This window comes from Bubalus bubalis, chromosome 17 (genome assembly GCF_019923935.1).
Source record: "Bubalus bubalis isolate 160015118507 breed Murrah chromosome 17, NDDB_SH_1, whole genome shotgun sequence".
Lineage (NCBI taxonomy): Eukaryota > Metazoa > Chordata > Mammalia > Artiodactyla > Bovidae > Bubalus > Bubalus bubalis.
This window is the reverse complement of record NC_059173.1, coordinates 60,371,396-60,397,061: the sequence shown is the minus strand read 5'-3', so window position 1 is coordinate 60,397,061 and position 25,666 is coordinate 60,371,396. Positions and strand designations below refer to the sequence as shown.

The following is a 25,666-nucleotide window of genomic DNA, read 5'->3' as shown; positions in this document are numbered from 1 at the left end:
CTTCTCCTGCCCCCAATCCCTCCCAGCATCAGAGTCTTTTCCAATGAGTCAACTCCTCGCATGAGGTGGCCAAAGTACTGGAGTTTCAGCTTTAGCATCAGTCCTTCCAATGAACACCCAGGACTGATCTCCTTTAGAATGGACTGGTTGGATCTCCTTGCAGTCCAAGGGACTCTCAAGAGTCTTCTCCAACACCACAGTTCAAAAGCATCAATTCTTCGGCACTTAGCTTCATTGCTTCACTGCAAATATGTTCATCAGTACCATCTGTCTAAGTTACATACGCATGTGTATGTACCAGAGAAGGAAATGGCAACCCACTCCAGTATTCTTGCCGGGAGAATCCCATGGACAGAGGAGCCTGTTGGGCTACAGTCCATGGCATTGCAAAGAGTCGGACACAACTGAAGTGATTTAGCACGTGTATGTACAATATAAATACACAATATTTGTCTTTCTCTTTCTGAATTCATCTGTATAGTAGTCCTAGGTTCATCCACCTCGTTAGGACTGACTCAAATGTGTTCTTTTTATGGCTGAGTAATATTCCATTGTGTATATGCACCACAATTTCTGTATCCATTCTTCTGTCAGTGGACATCTACGTTGTTTCCATGTCCTAGCTATTGTAAAAAGTGCTGCCATGAACATTAGGGTATGTGTGTCTCTTTCAATTATGGTTTTCTCAGGGTATATGCCCAGTAGTGGGATTATTGGGTCATATGGTAGTTCTACTTCTAGTTTTTCAAGGAGTCTCCATACTGTCTTCCATAGTGGCTATATCAATTTACATTCCACCAACGGTACAAGAATGTTCCCTTTTCTCCACATCCTCTCCAGCATTTACAGATATTTTAGTTTGTAGATATTTTAATAATGGCCATTCTGACCAGTGTAAGGTGATGCCTCACTGTAATTTAGATTTGCGTTTCTCTAATAATGAGCTCAGAGAAGGCAATGGCAACCCACTTCAGTACTCTTGCCTGGAAAATCCCAGGGACGGAGGAGGCTGGTAGGCTGCAGTCCATGGTGTCGCAAAGAGTTGGACACGATTAGTGACTTCACTTTCACTTTTCACTTTCATGCATTGGAGAAGGCAATGGCAACCCACTTCAGTACTCTTGCCTGGAAAATCCCAGGGATGGAGGAGGCTGGTAGGCTGCAGTCCATGGTGTCGCAAAGAGTTGGACACGATTAGTGACTTCACTTTCACTTTTCACTTTCATGCACTGGAGAAGGAAATGGCAACCCACTCCAGTGTTCTTGCCTGGAGAATCCCACGGCGGAGCCTGGTGGGCTGCCATCTATGGGGTCACACAGAGTCAGACACGACTGAAGCGACTTAGCAGCAATAATGAGCCATGTTAAACATCTTTTTATGTGTTTTTTGGCCATACAAACAGCTTGTGCAGCTCAATACCAGAAAAGCAAACAACCCAGTCAAAAAATGGGCAGAAGACCTAAACAGACATTTCTCCAAAGAAGATAGAGGCATTTCTCAACAGAAGCATTGCAGTTACAGAAAGACAAGGTAGAAGTGCTTTCTATAATGGAGCTTTCTTTATGGGCATGGAGCATAACAGAAATGAAAAATCAAATAAATACATATCCTATCAGAGACTTGGCTTGAAAAACTAAAAATCACTCTAAGTGCATTAGTGAGAATCAACAGTGGTTGTAGGACAAGAAAAACAGGAAAGAAAGAACAAAGATCTGTCAAGACAGTCCTCAAAGATTACTCCAGGGACTTGAAAGAAACCACTTTTTAGAGCTTTATGTAAAAGTTCTCTTCAAAATGGCTAAAGTTCTATGTACTTAGGACGCTTGGAATCTTTTCCCCCTGTACGTAGTTGGCACTCAATAAATGTCTGTTTAATTAAATGAATGTCATTGAGACAAGCCTCAATGGTGTCTTCTCTGGTGGCTCAGCAGTAAAGAATCTGCCTGTAATGCAGGAGATGCAGGTTCAACCCCTGGGTCTGGAAGATCCCCTGGAGAAGGAAATGGCAACCCACTCCAGTATTCTTGCCTGGAGAATCCCAGGACAGAGCAACCTGGTGGGCCACAGCTATAGGGTTCTAAGAGTCAGACACGACTGAAGCGACCGAGCACGCAGCACACTGAGACAAGTCAGCAGCTATTCCTGGGAGGCCTCACAGGGTGGCATTGCTTTATGGGATCCCCACAATCAAGGAATAGACCCTTAGCTTTGTAGGCCCAGAAACTCAACTGTAATCAACACATCCCAGTGCGGTTGTGTTCTAGAGGACTGATGTCAACTAATGAGTGTCTTCTCTTCCTATCAGAAATATTAATACTACGTGGAAAATAAAATTACTATTCAGCATTTTCTTGGAAAGCATGGACTCCGACTAGAGAGAATTAACTGGCTGTTTTCGGTGGCTGGTGTTATCCAGCTCAGATAGTCTGATGCAGCTGCCTTTGCTGTAGTTCACTGTACCTAGTGAACTACAGCAGAAGGCTCATATCAGCTCCTAAGGCACCCCTGTCCCCGGACAGAGCTGTGAACAAACTCAGAAATGCTTAGTTGGGCATTTTAAGGCACTGACCCTGTGAAGGCCCAGTTTTAAAAAGGAAAGTACAGACAGAGGAGAGGAAATAGGCCCTCACCTACCAACCAACCACTACTTTCTTTCCAGTTGCCCTTCCCTAGGCTCTTAATGCCTCTTTCTTTCCTCTATAAAGTTTATTCAACTATGTATTTTGACATCCATGTGTATAATGGTCATATTCTCTGGAGACCATATACCCAGACCATTTCATTTACATTTCATTGTCTCTGGGGACTTCCCTAGTGGTAAATGGTTAAGACTCTGAGATTCCACTGCAGCAGCACAGGGTCGACCCCTGATCTGGGAGCTAAGACCCCACATGGCGTGGCCAAAAATATAAATAAAGCCATTGCCAAAATTTAAAACAATTTCTGGTGTCTCCAAAATTCCCCATCCTACTGCTTTATAATTTACTGCCTAGAATATGTTGGCCAATGTCAGTCATTACATATCGATTTGATTTCATTACATTTCATTCTTGAGGATTAAACTTCCCTCCTATTTTTTAAGCTATCACTACATACTGCCCACAGAACAAGATACAAACTGCAAGTTTTAGTTGGCATTAATCTTGTTTTTAAAAAAGTGCATTAATATAAAGGTTCAGAGTAAAGGAGTTGTTAGAGGACAATTTTCGAAAGTTGAAACCACAGCTTTCTTAGAGATGTGTAATGGATACGTGCCAAACATTTATTTATCTGAATAATGAGGGAGCCAGCAGGCTGGTAAAGTTGGCTTTGAGGAAGTGATAGACATAGCGGCTATGTAGTCCATGAGAAAAGTAGACTGAAATAAGTTTGCTGAGTTACAGACAAAACCAGCTAATTCCTATGCTGTGTGCTGTGCTGTGCTAAGTCACTTCAGTCATGTCCAGCTCTTTGCGACTCTGTGGACTGTAGCCCACCAGGCTCCTCTGTCCATGGGATTCTCCAGGCATGAACACTGGAGTGGGTTGCCATGACCTCCTCCAGGGAATCTTCCTGACGCAGGGATCGAAGCCGAGTCTCTTACGTCTCCTGCATTGGCAGGAAGATTCTTTACCACTAGCGCCACCTAGGAAGCCCAGCTAATTCCTATTACAGAGTAATAGTAGTTACCTGTTGTAGTTGTTTTTCTACAAGATAGAAATTATTTCGATCTCTAGCAGACAAACCTTTGTAAGTTAACGTGTAATCTTACAGTCTGGGCCCTAATCAATAGTAAGTAGAAGTAAATCAAAAGTGGCTTCCCTGGTGGTTCAGACAATAAAGAATCCACTTGCAATATGGGAGACCTGGCTTCGATCTCTGGGTTGAGAAGATCCCTTGGAGAAGGGAAGGGCAACCCACTCCAGTATTCTGGCCTGGAGAATTCCATGGACAGAGGAGCCTGCCAGGCTACAGCCCATGGGGTTGCAAAGAGTCACACATGACTGAGCGACTTTCACTTACTTACTTACAAAAATCAGTCAAAGGTATATCCCTCTAGGTAATTAAGTAATCCTTGGATTGATCTGTTAGACAGCTCCAGGGTAACAGTGAAAGGATGCCCAGTCCTCTTTTCACCTTGTCTCCAAGTTGTGGTCAATTTTTAGGAAGCAAGTGCTGTGGACTCTTAAGTTCACCTGGATAAGATGATGTCTAAAAGAGGACTCTCCCCACCCCTCCCCACCAGGAGGAATGGCTAGGAGGACCTGGGGACTTTTAGCCTGGACAAGACCTAGTATGAAGACCCAAATGTTCAGTGCAGCATTCTTAACATACAGCCCCGAGGAAATAGTTTAAGAGTGCAGAGATTTTATGTACAGCATTCAAAAGCAGCAGGCAGAAGGCCGTCACAAGAAGGAGGGGGGTCGACGTGCCCTAAGTTCCTCCAAGGGGAAGACAGCACGCAGTGCAAGTGGTTTGGGCTCAGACTAAGAAAGACTCCTCACCGTGAAAGCTCAGCTGGGGCCTGTGTGCCTTGAGAGCAGGAACAACTGTCTGTCTGCACATTCTCGGGCAAGAGCTTGGCTATCACAGCGTTATATCAGGAGCAAGTAAGGGGCAGAGGAGGGTCACGTTTCAGATGAGGACTGAACCAGTCTCATCTAGGATCCCTTACAAAACCTTGAGTCTGTGTTTTTGTGAAAATTGAGTTATTGCCCTTTTATTAAAAAATAAAAAGCACCTCTTCCAAGGCTTAACATTTCATATCCCGGAGACAGAAGCCTTATGTTACTTTTAGTAGCTGTGTGATCACGATAGTTGTTGCCACAAAGCCTTTTGATAATTTTTTCTACTTTAAAAAAAGGAGAATTTACTTCAGTTTTGCCTTTTGTGCAAGTCTTACTCCTGAGAGAAGTGCCGTCACCGTTGTGTTGTTTTTGTTGTTATTTGCAGAGGGAGGGGGGTTGGCTTGTATTTTAATGTGGCTCAATCTCAATGTCTCAGGTTTGACAGTTTTTGGGTTTTTTGTTTCTTCTCTCCTTTCCACTGAAGTCACTGAAATATATTCACCCTTTCATTCACATCAGAGGTGTAAATGGATTTTCTAAAGGTTTTTCAGAGACCAAGTCAGTCGCTTTGTGACTTGACTTCTTCAGGTGTTGCAAAAAGAAAGCTTAGCACGCCACTAAGCATACCATCTCAATTGCAAGGATGCTAAAACTGTGTTTGACCTTGACTCTGCAAAGAGATGGGCACCATCTTTTGCTAGAAGTGGCCCATTCACCACTTCCTTGCTTTATCCATCTGTATAGGATTTACAGAGAAGGAATCAGATATATTCGAGAGAAAATAGCATGTTTGTTTGATTTTCCAACTTCTAATGATGGTTACATTCACAGTTTAAACTTTTTAGTTTACCCTTTTCACCATTGATATTTGCAAAATCCAAACTTAAATATATATATATATATATCAGCCATGTCACACAAAGGCTTATATCTCGATTTGTTTCATGTCATTAAAAAGACATACTGAGTTTGAAGCTCCTTTCAAATTTATTCTTAAAATATAAACCCAGGGAAATAGTGTAAGACTGCAAAGGTTTTATTTATAGCATTCAGGATCACAGGCTTTGGAGTCAGCCCAATTTGGAGTCAGAGATTCAGTGCCTGACATTGCCTTTTCCTGTTTCACTCAGTGTCTCTGAGACTCAGTTTCCTTCTCTAGTTGTTGTTCAGTCACTAAGTCATGTCTGACTCTTTGCGACCCCATGGACTGTAGCCTCCCAGGCTCCTCTGTCTGTGGGATTTTCCAGGCAAGAATACTGGAGTGGGTTGCCATTTCCTTCTCCAGGAGATCTTCCAGACCCAGAGATCGAATCTGCGTCTCCTGCATTAGCGAGCGATTCTTTACCACTGAACCACCAGAGAAGCTTAGTACCTGCTTCATAGGATTGTTGTGAGGGTTCCATAAGATAACATACATAAACTTCTTAGTGCTTAATCTGGTACAACTATTCCATAAATATCAGCGATTTTGTTTCATAGTAATTGGAACAGTGGGACTTCCCTGGTGATCCAGTGGTTAAAGTCTCTGTGCTTCCACTTCGGAGGGTGTAGCTTTGATTCCTGGTTGGGGAGTGTAAGATCCCGCATGCTAGCACAGCGTAGCTAAAAAAAAGAAAAGAAAAGAATTAGAACAACTTCATGAAAATGTAATTATGGTCTCTTGTCAGAATTAATGGCACCGTGGCTGACTCATTGCCTAATACAACTGAAAAACAAATTTCAGCATTGTGTAACAGCTAATGAACATGAACAGCCATTCTTGAGAAAATAATGAGGAATTCTGAATGTAGAATTATAAGATTCATCCTATTCACTAGAAAAATTTTTTCACATCTTAGGAACATATATCTGAAGTTCTTGTAAGAGCTGTTGTGTATTAGTGACCATATACTTGAAATATTCAAGTAGGAAAATCTGCAGATAATAGTGCTCTGCCTTCCAGAATGAGGCCATTTCTAAGAATTGGTAATCAATGGAGGCCAAGATCATACCTCAACTAGTTACTACATATATGTCACAAGCAGAACCCTGTAGGAAACTGTACTGTTTGTTAATCTGCGACTCAGAGAACAGTGCTATAGTAGAGTCAGTTCAGGGTTTGGAGCTGGACAACAGGCTCTAGTCCAGTCTTTGCCATTTAATTTGCTGTGTGGCTTGGGGCCAGTTGCTTGGCTATTCTGAACCTCAGTTTCTTCATCCATTGACATTGTTGTTGTTGTTCAGTTGCTAAGTCATGTCCGACTCTTTGCAACCCCATGGACTGAAGCACGCCAGGCTTCCCTGCCCATCACCAACTCCCAGAGCTTGCTCAAACTCATGTCCATTGAGTCAGTGATGCCATCCAACCATCTCATCCTCTGTCGTCCCCTTCTCCTGCCTTCAATCTTTCCCAGCATCGGGGTATTTTCCAATGAGTCAGTTCTTTGCATCAGGTGGCCAGAGTATTGGAGGTTCAGCTTCAGCATCAGTCCTTCCAGTGAATATTCAGAGTTGATTTCCTGTAGGATTGACTGGTTTGATCTCCTTGCAGTCCAAGGGACTCTCAAGGGTCTTCTCCTCATCCATAAAGTGGGGCTGTTAGGAACCCAACCTCGTCAATAGAGGAAGGTCAAATTTTAAGATATGCATAAAAGTACTGAAGCAAAATACCATTAATAGTACTGATAGTATTACAAATACTATTACTAGTCCATTATTGCAAAGAAAATGAAAGGGCACCAGGGAGAACCTCGGTCCCCCTGTGTTAGATGACACCAGTGTAACTTCTACTCCTCTAACATGAGACAGATATCTCCAGGGTGGTGACAAGGCTCAGCCTTCTTGGGTCGGGGAGTGGGGGGAGTTCTTATCCTATCATAGATATCATACTGTTTCTCAAAAACATCATTAGTGCTATTGAAATTCCATAAAAAACATTAACATAAGTTTCTATTTTCTTTTACCTAAATTTAGGTGAACTGATAGATAACAAGGGTAAAACTGGCTCCGTTAATAAATAAAATCAAACCCATTCTCCATATACCAAATTATTTATTAACTCATTACACCACCTCCCTCCCTTAAGTTCTGTAATAGTTTGCCAGTGTTAAAAGGATCAACTTGAAGCTCCCTCTCCTGGCCCCCAAGACCTTTGATGATCTGGTCTCTGAATTCCTCCACTTGATACTTTTCTTCCCTCCCTGCTCAATTTTTTAGAGTTTTGCAAAGGTCCTTCACTCTTCCTGGAATACCCTAACCCCCTTTCTAATGAATCAGTTTTCATTAATTCTTCTAATTAATTGGAACCATGCCTGGCATGTATAAGTGGATGTTCAATAAACATTTAAACAAATTGACTTGAAATCAGATGGCTCCCACATAGACTAAAATAACCAGATATTTCCATTTCCTCATGGCCTTGCAAAGTTCAGAATTATTCCTAGAGCCTGAATAGATTCCATGTCATTGAAGGACAGTAGCTCTTAAAAATTGTTTTGGCATTTTGTACATACTGCTGCTGCTGCTGCTGCTAAGTCGCTTCGGTCGTGTCCAACTCTGTGCGACCCCATAGATGGCAGCCCACCAGGCTCCCCTATCCCTGGGATTCTCTAGGCAAGAACACTGGAGTGGGTTGCCATTTCTCTTCTCTAATATTTCGTACATGGCACTCTTCTAAATGGTGCTGATGAGAACTTGCTTCCTAGACACCGATGGAGCTGAGAAGTCACAATACATGTTTTAATAAATAGATTTTAAAATATAACACTTAAAATGCAGTATTCCCTATCGCCAATTGCAAGAGTTTGCACAATAAAGAAGCATTTATTCTATTATTTAACAATAAAGCAAGTTGGTGTGTGGATATTCACATGTGTATATGCCTAAGAAAGTTATGATAGCAATGTTCATATCAGGTAAGCCATTCCTTTGGGCCACAGTCAAAAGAATTAATTACTGTAATGACAAAAGGGCTTCCTTATAATAATACCAAAAGGCCTTTTTCCCAAAAGTAATGAAGAGGTCCCAGAACTGGATCCTGGTCACAGTATTGTCTCTGTCTCTGTCTCTCTCTCACACACTCACACACGCAGACTCACAGACTCTTTGGAATTTTAAAGGTCCAAGTAGACTTCATTAATAAAAGGATGAAATGCTTTTTCTTCTATAAATCATAATAAAATGTTGAGAGATAAAGGAACAACTAAGGTTGCAAATCATCGGCTGCTGCTCGAAAACCGAGACCTGTCATGTTAACTCCCAACTCAAACACCTAGTTTTAAAGATTTACCTTTAAGAAACCTAAAAGCTTGTATCCTGCCTCATCAACAACAGCCTCAAACTGTTCCCTGTCATCGAAGAAAACAAATCTTTTGCTCCTTCCTGCCTCGGGGAGACAGAGGGACCGAGGTGGTCCTCGGTGGCTGAATTAGATGAAAGACTTGCCTTCCACCATGGAGACATGGAGTCTAATCAAGTGAAATGAGTTTTGAGATCTCAGCTCATTTCCTCGGGGAGATCAGTTCACATTGCAAAATCACGACATCTCATTCATCACAGCTGACGTGGTCTTTGCTCAGGAGAGGACCCCAACTGGGACTAAACCACCTGTCTCCTCTTGAAAGGGGGCACTTTATCCAAGTTAGAGTTGAAAGCCTTGGAGTGAGAAAGCTTGCCAGCTTTCACCCAAGTGATGCATATGCAACATGGAAGGGAACTTAGGCTTGAAAAAGGGAAGACAAGTTGAAGGAAGATTGGTAGTTGTATTTTAAATGATATGAGATATGAGATGCTAAGGCCTTGTGGTCAGGAGAGCCAAGAGTGGGGCTCCCTCTTCTTTGTCTCCTAGATTTTATTAAACAGAAATGAGAAGGATAAGCATTTCTGTGCATCAGGGTTTAAAATGGCAAAGAAAATCTCCTGCTCTCCAGGCTGATAGATGATCATCCTTCTCTTTTATTTCTTTCAGGGCATCGTTGTCACACCCCTGCTACTGCTGCTTTTTGTGAGTATTTTGATATTGTTTTTAATATCTTTCATTAAAAGCCATCTACAATCCTTTAAGAAAGATATTTAGGAAAAAAACTGAAATTGAAATCTTTTTACACCACTTGGCATCGTATTTTGAACTGCTGTTCCGGGTGAGCTGTACAAAGTCAGAATCTCTGTAGTCTCATGACCACGAACAGCAGCAGGACCCATTTATCAGGCCTCTGACTCCTGGCTAAATCATTAATTATTACAAATTAGCACCCTGTGACATAGGTCAAAAACGTGCTGCACTTTATTTTCACATTAGTAAGACTAAAGTGATTACTAATGATCTAGGTTGATAGAAAGAGCCTTGGTCCAGGGGAAGAGTCAAAGCTTAGTTATAGTTCCCAGTGCTGGTATGGATAGGAAAAGGCTTCCTCACTCTGGGGAACACTGCCTCGATTTTTTCATCTGTAGAATGGGAAACAGTAACACCTACCCCAGTCTGCTCCCAGGGATGTGCTTTGGGAAAAGAAAAACTAATATAAGCTACTGGGTACACCAGTAGCAAAACTTGTTCTGAAAATAAGAAATGCTAATTACCTATCTTATTTCTTTTTTGGCACTAAGCATATGAGAAATTAGATGAGAGATTATAATGAAATTAATGTTATCTCATGCTGAGAAAAGCATATGTAATCATGAATGATACCTAAAATATTTTATGAACTGTGCATTTTTCATACACAACATCTCCCAAATATAAATCACTCCACTCATCACTGAAGTAGAGTGGGGATGCGTTTCTAGAAGTGAAATGTAGCTGTTTGACTAGCACTATTTGTCAGTGAATTAAAACTGTGGGGAAAATTTATTTAATTATAGTGTAATTACCCAAGTTGGAATTCAATTAAAGTAATAGAGTGAGGGACTTCATTTCTTACAAGCTGTGTGGGAAGTGGAGAGGAAAAAATGCCTTACTAAACAGTTGGATTTTGCATCTTTCATGAAAGACATTACCTGCCAGTAATAATCCTCAGCTTTACCATGCCGTTTGAAATGCCACCTCTATCCTTAGAAGGTAAGGAGTGCCAATAGTCAGATCACTTCCCACAGCATAACAGGCCTCACTTATTTAGAATCGCCAGTTCAGAATTTGCCATGAGTTACACTGAAACTGAAGTGGATGTTAATTTGCGTTCATTGGGAAGAAAAGACTTGGTATGTGTCTACCTGCTCACTAAATGTGAGAGCTAGGATCATCCCTCAGTGTTTTTCCAGGACCTGGGACAACAGTTTCCCAGGAACAGCCCTCAGTGGCCACAGGATGCAGGCCAGCCTGGGGTCCCCAGTGGCAGTGAGCCGGAGAAGTAGTGTAGAGCTGGGCATATACAGAATGTCCAGTGGTATGTAGCCTAGGTTTTCTCAGGAGTATGGGTGTGTAGCCTAGGTTTTCTCAGGAGTATGGGTGTGTAGCCTAGGTTTTCTCAGGAGTATGGGTATGTGGCCTAGGTTTTCTCAGGAGTATGGGTATGTAGCCTAGGTTTTCTCCATTGCTGAAGAGTAGCATCTCTTAATCCACAACCCTTTGAGAAAGATCACAGTCGCAGCTATGGGGCTGAGACCTAGGTAGCACTTCTGAGTATCTCAGAGCCTGGAGTCTTTTTAGATACTGTTTCAACTTGTGACCAAAGAACCAAGTGAGTACCGTTCTCCCTTTTCTACGTATTGCCGTGCTATAGCAAGACATGCCCAGCTGGTTAATATTAATGGTGTCACGCTATTGCAAGTTTGCCCCACTCTTAGACCCATAGACTTGTGAGCTCTGGTTGGTTCAACATTTTTAAATCATCGAGCTACAAGAATAGTGAAAGAGACCCCAAGACCCTCAACTCAAAAGTCTAATGCCTCCCTTTTGAGCTAACTGGGCTGTTCCACTGGGTTCAATGGCACCATCATACGACCTCAATGGCTACTTCTACATTATATCACTTAAAATCACATACACAGTATATAACACTTTTTATCTGTTTAGGTGGTGTGCATTTTTACAAACAATGGGAATTGCTTGAACACTTGAGTGACCAGGCTTTACTTACTGCATAGGACAAAAATCTGAGTGGCTTACATTTCATTAAAAATGTAGTGTTTTTTATCAACAGTTCTGCTGTGGTTAATCCAAATGATATGTTGTGTTTCCCTGAAAGATAGATTGAAGTTCTAATCCGTGTGTGTGTGTGTGTGTGTGTGTGTGTGTGTGTTAAGTTGCTAAGTTGTGTCTGACTCTTTGGGTCCCTATGGACTGTAGCTCACCAGGCTCCTCTGTCCATGGGATTTCCCAGGCAAGAATACTGGAGTGAGTTGCCATGCCTTCCTCCAGGGGACCTTCCTGACCCAGGGATCAAACCAGCATCCTTATGTCTCTTGCACTGGCAAGTGGTTTCTTTACCACTAGCCCCGCCTGGGAAACCCCTCTAATCTCTGGTGCATCAGAGTGTGACCTTATTTGAAATAGGGGTGTTGCACTTGTAATTAGTTAAGATGATATCAAACTGGCATAGGGTGGGTCCTTAATCCAACATGACCAGTGAACCAGTGAAGTTGCTCAGTCGTGTCTGACTCTTTGTGATCCCAGTCTCCTCCATCTGTGGAATTTTCCAGGCAAGAATACTGGAGTGGGTTGCCATTTCCTTTTCCAGGGCATTTTCCTGACCCACGGATTGAACCCAGGTCTGCCACATTGCAGGCAGACGCTTTACCGTCTGAGCCACCAGGGAAGCCAACATGACTGGTGTCCTTAAAGGAGACGAGTCAGAGATCCACAGAGGGAAATGCTGTGTCATGATGGAGGGAGAGAGTAGAGTGATGTATCTGCAAGCCAAGGAGGACTAGGGGTTGCCAGCAAACATCAGAAGCTAGAAGGGACAAGGAAAAATTTTCTAGGGATTTAAGAGGGATCACAGTCTTGCTTGATTTCAGACCTACAGTTTCCACAACTGTGAAGCAATACATTTCTGTTTTTTTTAAGCCACCCAGTTTGTGGTATTTTGTTAACAAAAGTCAAAGAAACTAATACAGCCCATGAAAATTGAATTGTCTTTTTGTTATATAATATCTTAAAAGTGGGAATTTCCAGATAGTCAGGCACAGTAGCTAGTAAAATCCCTTTTTGCTGATGGAATCTCAGTTGTCTGTATTCTCAACATCTTCTCAGAATGTTCCTGTTACTACCTTGCTTCAATTGAATGCTGTCTTCTGATTCATGTTTCTGCTGCTGGCACCTTTCATATTACTGAGCCTTAAAGGGGATAAGGTGTCTTTCTTGCACCTCATTACCAATTCCAGATCACTTCTCATGCCTTCTCCATAAAATCCCCTATTACCTTTAAAGGTAATGCCATACACCTATATTACCTGCTGCTGCTTCTTGTAATTTTCAGTGGAACGCTAGGTCATGCTCTAAGAGTCCAGAAAAACGTTTGCACCTTTCCATTGTCCCTTTTTTAACAATACACTTGGATTGACTCTTGGTGTTTTCAGTATTCACATGGTTGACCTTTCCAATACCTTGGCCTCGAAATTCTTGACCCCTTCTCCAATTAGATTGCCTTCCATTTAATCTCAGCCAGTCATCTCTGCAGTCAGACCCTTGGCTTATTCCAATAACAGCATCCTTCCATAATCCCATTTTCAAACATCTTCTCCTACTGACATCTCCTATCTTTGTAACTTATTCCGCAAGTTAAGAATTCTTCAGACTTGCCAGAAGGGCCAGTTTATTTACCTTATCACCTTCACAATGCTTCTTACCTCACCAAATCCACCCTACCTCACCCTCTTATCCTCACATCCCATCTGACCAAGCTTGGATCTCATGGTTCATCGCTGTAAGTACTTTGTTACATCCACCATCAACAACCTTCTCATCTCTTAATGCTTCCTGTTTGCCTGGCCACTGCCAAGTCTGCTTAAATCCAACTCTACACCTCTTTTGTATTTATACCTGAACACACTGCAGCACCTACTCTCATGCTGACTGGTCTCATTGGAAATTCATGACAACTCCCTTCCCCTAATCAACAGACATTCCCACTCTCTAGAGAATCATTTCACACCTTCTCAAATCTCCATTGCCTCTTTTTTCTTTTTTCATCTCAACTGATGCAAAAAGGAAATTAACTGATGAAGAAGTCAAAAGCAATCAGATAAGTTTATAAGATCCCATCTATTTGTGTCTATATTCTTCACCTTCTCTCCTCTTTCTGTGGATACATGATCTTGGCTCCCATCTAAGGCTAGTCCCTCCCGTTGTGGCATCCCTTTTCCTACTTGACAACAGGAGCTACACTGATTTCCCTCCTCCTCCGGTATCGTTAAGGTTCCTATCTCCACTGGATCAATTTCTATGCACTTGTAAGCATTCTGTAAGACTACACATCTCAAAAATTAAATTTCACCTTCTCCTGTGTGCACTCCACTTCTGTGCCCTCTTTTATAATCCAGTTCCTCCAAAAAGATACTTAAACGTATTCATCACTCATTCAGTAGTATGTGTTGTGTTCTTCCAATATACCAGACACTTTCCTGGGTGCCAAGGATATAGCAATGAGCAAAACAGATATATCTTTGCTCTAATAGAGGATACATACTGGGTTTCCCAGGTGGTGCTAGTGGTAAAGAACCCTCCTTCCAATACTGGAAACATAAGAGACACAGGTTTTATCCTTGGGTCATCTAGATTCCCTGGAGCACGAAATAGCAACCCACTCCAGTATTCTTGCCTGGAGAATCCCACAGACAGAGAAGCTGGAGGGGCTACAGTCCTTGGGGTCACACAGAGTCAGACATGACCGAGCCCTACTACTACTTCTTACTACTAGGGTATATACTAGTGGAAAGAAAGAACCAACAAATAAGTAATAATATATTGTATAAGGTGGGTGCTAAAGAAAAAATAAAGTAAGGAAGGGGAGTGGGTTGGTGTTTGCTATTTTAAACCGGCTGGTCATGGTTAGACTCACTGAGCAAAGACCTACAGGAGATAATAGAGTGGGTTTTCTGGTGGTAGAATGTTCCAGGTGGAAGGAACAGCAAGTGCAGAGGTCCTGAGAGTGTGCCTGGTGTCTAGGGAACAGTAGGGAGGCCAGTGTGCCTGGAATGGAGTGAGCAAGGGGGTAAGTACATGGAGATGAGGTCAGCGATGTAGTAGAGGCCAAATGAGAGAGGACCTTAAAATCCCTCATAAGGCCTTTGAATTGTTATTCAAGAGAGGCCGGAGACCATGGAAAGAGTTTTGATCAAGGGAATGGCATGTTTTGACATTCTCTTTAAAATGGTGATTCTGGATGCTGGGTTGAGTAGATTGTTAAGGGGATCATGGTGGAGACAGGAAGATCAGTTAGAAAGCTAGTACAAGAGAGGCTGTTAACTTGGGCCAGTGTAGTTGAATAAATCTGGTAGGAAGTAGTTTTTTATTTTCTGGAAAGAACTGAGAGATTGAATAAAAATCATGAGGGAAAGATACGAATCAAGGGCAACTATACCCCTGTGCAACTGGAACTATGGAATTGCCATTGATAAAGATAGGGAAATAGATGGGGAAACAGTGGAAACAGTGTCAGACTTTATTTTTGGGGGGCTCCAAAATCACTGCAGATGGTGACTGCAGCCATGAAATTAAAAGATGCTTACTCCTTGGAAGGAAAGTTATGACCAACCTAGATAGCATATTGAAAAGCAGAGACATTACTTTGCCAACAAAGGTCCGTCTAGTCAAGGCTATGGTTTTTCCTGTGGTCATGTATGGATGTGAGAGTTGGACTGTGAAGAAGGCTGAGTGCCGAAGAATTGATGCTTTTGAACTGTGGTGTTGGAGAAGACTCTTGAGAGTCCCTTGGACTGCAAGGAGATCCAACCAGTCCATTCTGAAGGAGATCAGCCCTGGGATTTCTTTGGAAGGAATGATGCTAAAGCTGAAACTCCAGTACCTTGGCCACCTCATGTGAAGAGTTGACTCATTGGAAAAGACTCTGATGCTGGGAGGGATTGGGGGCAGGAGCAGAAGGGGATGACAGAGGATGAGATGGCTGGATGGCATCACTGACTCGATGGACGTGAGTCTGAGTGAACTCCGGGAGTTGGTGATGGACAGGGAGGCCTGGCGTGCTGCGATTCATGGGGTCACAAAGGGTCGGACACGACTGAGCAACTGAACTGAACTGAACTGAAGATAGGGAAGATTATAGGGTTGAACAAATTCAGCCTTGGACATGTCTGGATTGAGATGCCTTTCAGACATCTAAGGAGGGAAGTCAAGTAAGCAGTTGGCTATGTGTCTGGAATTCAGGAGGAAGATCTAGACTAGAGATACACATGTGGGAAAGGTCAGCATAGAAATGGATTTTGCATTAGATTGGATGAGATCACTAAAAAAGACTAGAGAAAGAGAAAGTATCAGCAGACTGCATTTGGGGCATTCTAATGTTAGGAGGTCTGCAAAGAAGACCAAGGATATCCAGTTTGCTTAGGAAGAACACCAAAAGATGCCAGGGTCCTAAAAGTCTAGCAGTGAATGTGTTTCAGAAGGGAGAAAGGGGCCAACTACTTCAAATGCTAGTAATACTTCAGATAAAATAAAGTTCAACTGGCGATTGATTTTTAATAAGATGGAGGCCCCTGGCAACCTTAATAAGACCTATTTCAGCAGAGTTGTGAAGGTGAAAGCCTGATTGAAATAGGTTCAAGAATGGATGAAGAAAAAAAAGAGTTAAAGACAGAATTCATTTTGCTCTAAAGTGTGCAGAAAATAGGACAGCAACCAAGTTAGTGAAGGATCCAGAGAGGATTCTTTTTTAAATTGGGAAAATTATTAGCATATATGTGTTGAGAGGTTCATTTGTATTGATAGATTAATCCAGTTAAAGAAGGAAAAATTGATACAGAAAAAAAGAGGGGCTAATTCATGGATCCCTGTCCACAAGCAGGAGAAGGGGAATGAGTTCTAGTGTGTAGAGGGAGTATGGCCTCCTAAGCACAGGTAGTTCATCAGCGTAATGAGAGGGAAACCAGGAGATATGAGCAGCTGCTGCTGCTGCTAAGTCGCTTCAGTCGTGTCCAACTCTGTGCGACCCCATAGACGGCAGCCCACCAGGCTCCCCCGTCCCTGGGATTCTCCAGGCAAGAACACTGGAGTGGGTTGCCATTTCTTTCTCCAATGCATGAAAGTGAAAGTAAAGTCGCTCAGTCATGCCCGACTCTTAGTGACCCCATGGATGGCAGCCTACCAGGCTCCTCCATCCATGGGATTTTCCAGGCAAGAGTGCTGGAGTGGGGTGCCATTGCCTTCTCCAAATTGGTGGATGCAAGTGTAAAAGCTTGTTAAGTTCTCCTCTGGTTCTATTTTCTCAGTGGAATGGCAAATAAGGTTAGGGGTAGGAGACAAGAAAAGGCAAGGAGGGGGTGGAAATTTGATGACAAAGGAGAGGACATGAAATAGTCATGTGGGAGAGAGAATGGGATACACAGATGCCATGGGATGGCCCAGCAGCCCCAGGGACCATCCTCAAAATCTCTACACTTGGCATTGGCTCAGCCTAAATCTCCCCACTTCCCCACGCCCAGAAATCCACCCCCAAGGCTCCCTCCCTCACTTTCATCAGGTCTCTGGTCAAATGTCATTTTAGACGAGAGGTCTTTCCTCACTACTTCATGTGAAAGAATATATCATATTATTACATCCCTCGCTCCCTCCCCACCCACCATGCTTCACTGTTGCTCTTAGCACTTACTATCCTGTAACATCTTAATCCCCAGGTAATGTGTTTATTACCTCTCTTCCCTAAGGAGAGCAAAGCATCACAAGATAGGAGAGACTTGATGTTTTGGTCACTACTGTGACCCTGTGCTCAAAATAATGCCTGGCTGTGGAAGTCACTCACGAGCTTTTCTTTTTTTTTAATGTATTTTCTCGGCCGAGCTATGCAACATGTAGATTCTTAGCACCTTGACGAAGGATCTAAACCTCACCCCTAGCATTGGAAGTGCAGTCTTATCCACTGGACCACCAGGGAAATCCCCACAAACACTTTTGAATGGCTGCTTGGTAAAGGAAAATTGAGTACACTGTGTTCAGAGTACTTCTAATGCCAAAGGTACAGGTTTTCCACAACAACCAATCTTCCAGTCCTCTTGGAACACCACCTGGGTATTCTACAGTGTAATTCATTTTGACACTGACTACACAGATTTAATACATATCCCTCACAAGTGAAGGGCCCAGCCCCACGAGACTGCCTGTCACTTCAGGTGCCAATCTGAAGTAGTGGTTCCCGGGTTACCCACACTTTGGTCCGACTTAGCTACAAGTCAGGGGGTCCCACCACCCCATCCTCGGGTTCAGTAATTTGCTCCCACTGTTCACAGAAGCCAGAGAAACACTGCATTTACTATCACTGGTTATTTATAAAGGAAACAAACTAATAGCCCGATGAACAGGTACATAGAGCAGTACCAGAAGGGTCCCGGGTGCAGAATCTTTTGTGCCATGGAGTTTGGGCTGAGTCATCTACTCCCTGCAAATGGATGCATTCCCCAACCTGGGAGTTCTCTGAACACTTCTGTGCCAGGTACTGAGAACAAAATCCAAATAATGTAACAAAACATGCTCTTATCACCCCATCACTCAGGAAATTATGAGGGTTTCAGAACCTCTGTGCTAGGGGACAAAAAGCAAATATATTTTTCTTACCATATCACTACATCACGGTTGTACAGGTTGATGGTGCCTCTATTCAAAGAATCAGGCTAGGGTGACTTTTAGGGCGACTATTTCCTGGTTACATGCTCTACCTTCAGGGCCACGTTTCTTGCTGTAAAGCCATTTTGAAGGGACTAATTTCACTTCCCTCACTGTCTGTTGTGGGGAGGCAGCGTGGTATGGGGAGAAGGCATCTTATTTTGGTTCAATCCACAGTCAGCTTCTGTTGTGAACAGTGAATTTTCTATAACTCTTGTCAGCCTCAGCTTTCACCTCTGTAAAGTAAGAATTTTGATAAGATGAAATGAGTCTGTTTATGGGAAAGCATGTTGTAAACTGTAAAGAATCATCAGATGCTAATTATTTATTTTATTATTATTATTATTATTATTTTGGCTGTGCTGGGTCTTTTGCTGCTCGTGTGGGCTTTCTCTGGTTGCAGCAAGTGGGTGCTACTCTCTGGCTGCGGTGCTCAGGATTCTCACTGCAGCAGCTTCTCTTGTTGCTGGGCACAGGCTGGAGGGTGCTCAGGCTTCAGGAGCTGTGGCACATGGGCTTAGCTGCTCCTCAGCTGTGGGATCTTCCCAGACCAGGGATCAAACCCGCGTTCCCTGCACCGGCAGGCAGATTCTTAGCCACTGAACCACCAGGCAAGTCCAGTGCTAGTTATTTAAATTTGACACTTTATAAAAGAATAGAAAATAATGCCAAGAAGGATGTTAAGTTTCTGCAAAAGCATGTATCTGATGAAATGCCCCAGTGGTCTGCTTAGTCCAGACCTCAGTGATGGGCTGTGTCTTAAAACTTAAAACTTTAAGATTCTTTAACTGTCTGCAGCCTTTAATCTTATAAACTTGTGTGCAAATGAATCCAGTATTTACTGTGGCTGGCAGCGAGCACAGTGAAACTTCCCGAAATAGCACTATTCACTCCTAAGATTCAAAGTTGTTTTTTTGTTTTTTTGGTTTTTTTTACATATATCACCTGTTTTCTTGATGACACACCTCTGATGTTGGCAGAGGCAGAAATTGTTGTCTTTATTTTGTCAGTGGATGTATATCAAACCATGGATTTCAAATCTGTGGGGATAAATAAAGGCTTTGTCGGTTTCCCAGGTGGCTCAGTGATGAAGAATCCACCTGCCGATGCAGGAGACACAGGTTTGATCCCTGGGTGAGGAAGATGCCCTAGAGAAGAAAATAGCAACCCGCTTCAGTACTCTTGCCTGGAAAATTCCATGGACAGAGGAGCCTGGCAGGCTACAGTCCATGGGGTCACAAAGGTCAGACACCACTGAGAAACCGAGCACACAAACTAGCTTAAAACTACACTTACAGGAGTTCATTACTTGCAGTTCTACATGAATTGTCCTTCTGAAACAGTATTTCACGTGGTAAGCATCCACTAGATTTTGTTCTCCTGGGCCAGAAACCATGACTATTTTATTCATTAACTTATCTCTGATGCTGAATATTCAATATTTGTTGAAAGGAGGGAAATAGAAAGATATGTGAGTAGTGATTCAGTTCAGTTCAGTTCAGTTGCTCAGTTGTGTTGGACTCTTTGCGACCCCATGGACTGCAGCACGCCAGGGAGTAGTGATTGGAGTGATTCAAATGATAAATAAGTGGTTCAAAGGTGAGGATCTCAGGCTGATTCATGAAACCTTACTTTGTATTTGCCATGAAAAATAATGTACAGTTTTTTAAATAATGTTCAACAAAACACCCATTCTTTTATTCGGTGTTTGAATGCCTACTGTGCACTGTGAATATTGCGAACACCAACCTGACATTGATCCTTCCCTCAAAGAATTATGATTTAATAAAGAAAATAGAATGTATTCACAGATAATTAAAATCCAAAGTAAAAATTATATCACAAGAATAATATTTCAAGGGAAATTACTAAGAAAGAAAACATGTCATTCAATAGAAGCGTTCTTTTTACAATGAATTTTTTACTGAGCAACAACTTTAATTTTTTAACTTTATTTTATTGAAGTATAGTTGATGTACAATGTTGTGTTAATATCTACTGTACAGCAAAGTGATTCAGTTACATATATATTATTTTTCATTTTTTTCATGATGATTTATCACAAGACATTGAATGTAGCTCCCTGTGCTACACAGTAGGACCTTGTTGTTTATCTGTCCTGTACATAATAGCTTGCATCTGCTAATCCCAAGCTCCCAGTCCATCTCTCCCCCACCTCTCCACCCGCTTGGCAACCGCAAGTCTGTGCTCTGTGTCTGGGAATCTGTTTCTGTTTTGTAAATAAGTTCATTTGTGTCGTACTTTAAATTCCACATAGAAATGATATCCTATGGCATTTGTATTTCTCTTTTTGACTTACTTCACCCATGATAATCTGTAGTTCAATCCATTTTGCTGCAGATGGCATTATGTCGTTCTTTTTATGGCTGCGTAATATTCCATTCTGTATATATACCACATCTTTATCCATTCGTTCGTCAGGGAGCATTTAGACGGTTTCTATGTGATGGCTCCTGTAAATAGTGCTGCTGTGAACATACGGGTGCTTGTATCTCTTTGAATTAATATTTTGTCTGGATATATACCCAGGAGTGGAATTGCTGGGGTCATATGGTAGCTCTATTTTTAGTTTTTTGAGGAAACTCCATATTGTTTTCCGTAGTGGCTGCATCAGTTCCCTTTTTGAAAGAAAACTGATTTGAAGAGAGACAGAGGTAGATGGAAACTTGTAATATTTCTCAAGGGATGTCCTACTTCAGGGTCTTTTCATGCGCGTGGTTCTGATTCTCGGGTATGCCTAACATCACTTGAAACTTGCAAATTTTTCCTTTCTTTTGATGTGGTTTTTCACTAACACTATGTTTACCAGCCATGATTATAGTTTTTTTTCAACAGCAAATAACAGAGAAGAACGGAGGAGAGAGCTTTGAAAGCTTGAAACATAATGTTGTGGGTGATGAAGATGACGAGGCCCTGGTGCTGAGTCGAGGGCTTAGGCTGTGGGGTCAGGACCAGCCAGCAGGCAGCATGAAGCTCCTGCCTCTGTGGACTCCTGTTCGCCTGAGTCTCCTTAGCAGCTCCCTCATACCTTCTTCCCAGCCTCGTCTCAGTGACTGAGGAATGAAGGGAAGCATGTCCAAACTTCTGTCTTCCTGCCTCTAAAGTAAAAACAAAGAAAAAAAAACACAAAGAAGGTCAGAAATAACTGTGTTCATACTATAGAACACGTCAGTCTAATTCTACGCAGTTGTGATATAAGGAGACCAGATATGGGATGGTGTTGCCATATCTCAAGCCCCATGATTTTGTAGACCATCACTTTATTTAAGTAAGTTCATGCTTGTCAGGGAAAGGTCAGTAGCACTCTGAATTTGTGCCATTAGAATCGCAGATCAAGACCTCATCTCCACCCTAGCCGCAGAGGTGAACTGACCATCCAGAGCTCTAGAAATGTGTAGAGTGGAAACTCTGCTGAAAGTCACATCCTCAGAGTTACAGATCAGACTGTATTCCCACGTGGGGGGTGGTCACATCAATACCTTGTGTGTGTGTGTGTGAGAGTTGCTCAGTTGCTTCTGACACTTTGTGATCCTATGGACTGTAGACCCCTAGGTGCCTTTGTCCGTGGAATTCTCCAAGGCAACAATACTGGATTGGGTTGCTATTCTCTCCTCCAGAGGATTTTCCTTATCCAGGGATTGAACCTGGGTCTCCTGCTTTGCAGGCATGTTCTTTACTATCTGAGCCACCAGGTCAATACCTGAGGATATTTAATAAACATTTACCCACATGCTTACCCATTCATTAGCATGTAAGCTCCCCTTGAGTAAATGGGAGCACCGCCAGCTCTGTTATTATATCAATTGATTTTCTATGACTTGACTTATGACTTGATTTCTTAGAAATCTGGCCCCTCATCAAGCAGATATTTCAATGCGCTTGTGATAACTGGACATATATACACACGTGTGCACACACACAACATGTACCCACGATCCCACAGTGCACACCACGCCCTGTTTCTAGGCTGACTGTATGTCCCATTAGTCTGACTGTCTCTTCTGTCACTTTCTGTCTCAGCAGTTTTTAAACCCAATAGGCTTGAATTCTCACTATACTCTATAGGAAACCTTATTTTTCCAGAGAAGTACTTTGGCCACCTCATGCAAAGAGTTGACTCATTGGAAAAGACTCTGATGCTGGGAGGGATTGGAGGCAGGAGGAGAAGGGGACGACAGAGGATGAGATGGCTGGATGACATCACTGACTTGATGGACATGAGTTTGCGTGAACTCCAGGAGTTGGTGATGGACTGGCGTGCTGCGATTCATGGGGTCGCAAAAAGTCGGACACGACTGAGCAACTGAACTGAACTGGCGGAGGGAGAGGTAGAAAAATCTTTATTGAGTAGCTGTTGTGTTGTGTGTTAGTTGCTATATGGTACTTTGTGGGGCTTCCTGGGTAGCTCAGCTGGTGAAGAATCCACATGCAATGAAGGAGACCCCGGTTCAATTCCTGGGTCGGGAAGATCCCCTGGAAGAGAGCATGGTAACCGACTCCAGTATTCTTGCCTGGAGAATCCCCTTGGACAGAGGAGCCTGGCTGGCTACAGTCCATGGGGTCACAGAGAGTCAGACTGAGCAACTAAGCATAGAACAGCACATAGTACTTTCTACATAATTACGTATGAGTAGCATGAGCACCTATAGAAGCAGGTATTATCCTCACTCATATGAGAAAAGTTCAAAGAGGTTTTGTGGTTCTTGAGACTGCATGACTGGTTGAGAACACAAGACGCTTTCAGACAGCATTCCTTCCAGGTCGTGCTTACAAAACATGCCTCCTCGGAGACGGGTGGTTTTATTTATTTTATTGTTTTTTAAGATTTTTTTGATGTGGGCCATTTTTATTAAATTTGTTATGCTGTTCCTTCTGTATTATGTTTTGGTTTTTTGGCCTCAAGGGATATGGGATCTTATCTCCATGAAGAGGGATTAAACCCACACCCCCTGCATTGGAAGTCAAAATCTTAACCACTGGACCACCAAGAAAGTCTCAGACAGGTGGTTTTAAGACATATTATCAGCACTCAGTTACTACTTCCTGGACATGTATATTCTAAGTAACATAAGAAGGATAAACAGAATAAGGTATAATTATTGCCTTGAAAAAGCTTAAACCTTATGTGAGTAAATAAGAATAAAGATTATGGAGAAATTGACAGGAAAAATAAACTACCGTTCTGTGATTCAGACTGAATTTCATAGGAGTTCACAGAGGAGCAACGTTAGCGTGGGCAAGAGACATCAGTGGCAGCTTTTGAGGCCCGGTCATCATTAGTTTCTCTAGTAATTGGCACCTGTGATAGAAAATCCCCCAACTTTTGACCCCATCAATGTAAACAAAAACAACAAATCCAGTCATTAGTGTCATGCACAGTACTGTTATTTTTTGTAGTATATGCCCAACGATGGGGACATCTCCGAGGGGTCACTTGTGTGTGATGAAGAAAATGTGTGTGTGTGTGTTTGGGTGTTAGTTGCTCAGTTGTGTCTGACCCTGCAACCCTATGGACTTTAGCCTGCCAGGCTCCTCTGTCCATGGAATTCTCCAGGCAAGAGTACTGGAGTGGGTTACCATTCCCTTCTCCAGAGGATCTTCCTGACACAGGAATCGAACCTGAGTCTCCTGCCTTGCAGGCAGATTCTTTACCACCAGTCTGAACCACCAGGGAAGCCTGGAGAAAATTATAAAAAAGCATAAAGCACTTGAAGAGAAATTACCCTCTGATAAACCCAGTAGCTCCACACTTATCCTAATTTGTTCCTGAAGCAAGTAAGATGGATCCCCTCCCATTGAGCTTGAGAGCCCCTTACCTTCTGACTGTGGGTGTAAACCACAAAGAGATGTTTTCACACAGGGAGAATCTTATGAAGCAAAAGATGCTCACCCCAGGGCTCCCCCAGACCTTGTTGAGATAATGGGGAAGGGAGAGCACCTCAGAAGTCATTTTCCAATGCTCTTGAATGGCGGCCCCCAAGCTTTTTGGCACCAGGGACCAGTTTCATGGAAGACAATTTTTCCATGGACCAGGGACAAGGGGGATGGTTTGGAATGATTCAAGCACATTATGGTTATTGTGCATTTTATTTCTATTATTATTATATCAGCTTCACCTCAGATTATCAGGCATTAGATCCTAGAGTTTGGGGACCCTTGCTCAAGAAGCAACTTGGGCTCAAGAAGCCCACCATGTCCTGGAAGCCCATCTCCCCACAGCTTTCCTCTGTGAGCAATGAAAAGTCGATTTACAGTCCACTGGGGGGGACATTTCACTACAATTTCTGTGTGGTTTGAACACCAGTTCAGTTCAGTTCATTCGCTCAGTCATGTCCAATTCTTTTTGACCCCCATAGACTGCAGCACTCCAGGCTTCCCTGTCCATCACCAACTCCCAGAGCTTGCTCAAACGCACATCCATTGAGTCAGTGATGCCATCCAACCATCTCATCCTCTGTTGTCCCCTTCTCCTCCTGCCCTCAATCTTTCCCAGCATCAGGGTATTTTCCAATGAGTCAGTTCTTTGCATCAGGTAGCCACAGTATTGGAGTTTCAGCTTCAATATCAGTCCTTCCAATAAATATTCAGGACTAATTTCCTTTAGGATGGACTGGTTGGATCTCCTTGCAGTCCAAGGGACTCTCGACAGTCTTCTCCAACACCACAGTTCAAAAGCATCAATTCTTCAGCACTCAGCTTTCTTTATAGTCCAACTTTCACATCTATACATGACAACTGGAAAAACCATAGCTTTGATTAGACAGACCTTTGTTGGCAAAGTAATGTCTCTGCTTTTTAATATGCTGTCTACGTTGGTCATAGCTTTTCTTCTTCAAGGAGCAAGCGTCTTTTAATTTCATGACTGCAGTTACCATCTGCAGTGATTTTGGAATCCAAGAAAAGAAAGTCTGTCGCAGTTTCCATTGTTTCCCCATCTATTTGCCATGAAGTGATGGGACCAGATGCCATGATCTTAGTTTTTTGAATGTTGAGTGTTAAGCCAGCTTTTTCACTCTCCTCTTTCACTTTCATCAAGAGGCTTTTTAGTTCCTCTTCACTTTCTACCATAACGGTGGTGTCATCTGCATATCTGAGGTTATTGATATTTCTCCTGGCAATCTTGATTCCAGCTGTGCTTCATCCAGCCTGGCATTTCGCATGATGTACTCTGCATATAAGTTAAATAAGCAGAGTGACAATATACAGCCTTGACGTACTCCTTTCCTGATTTGGAACCAGTCTGTTGTTCGATGTCCAATTCTAACTGTTGCTTCTTGACCTGCATGCAGATTTCTCAGGAGGCAGGTCAGGTGGTCTGGTATTCCCATCTCTTGAAGAATTTTCTGGTTTGTT

At 42.6% G+C, this 25,666-nt stretch overlaps 1 protein-coding gene across 16 annotated transcripts in view; it reads left to right on the top strand.

The window, feature by feature from the left end:
- Window positions 1-25,666, top strand: part of SLC10A7 (solute carrier family 10 member 7) — a 302,433-nt gene that overhangs the window by 212,840 nt on the left and 63,927 nt on the right. For 14 of the 16 annotated variants that reach the window (XM_025268133.3, XM_044930481.2, XM_006065710.4 and 11 more), the window contains one exon: window positions 9,494-9,529. The exons of the other annotated variants lie outside the window; for them this stretch is intronic. In XM_025268133.3, coding sequence (XP_025123918.1) covers window positions 9,494-9,529 — 36 coding nt within the window. The remainder of the gene's footprint in view (window positions 1-9,493; window positions 9,530-25,666) is intronic. 16 annotated transcript variants of the gene reach the window in all.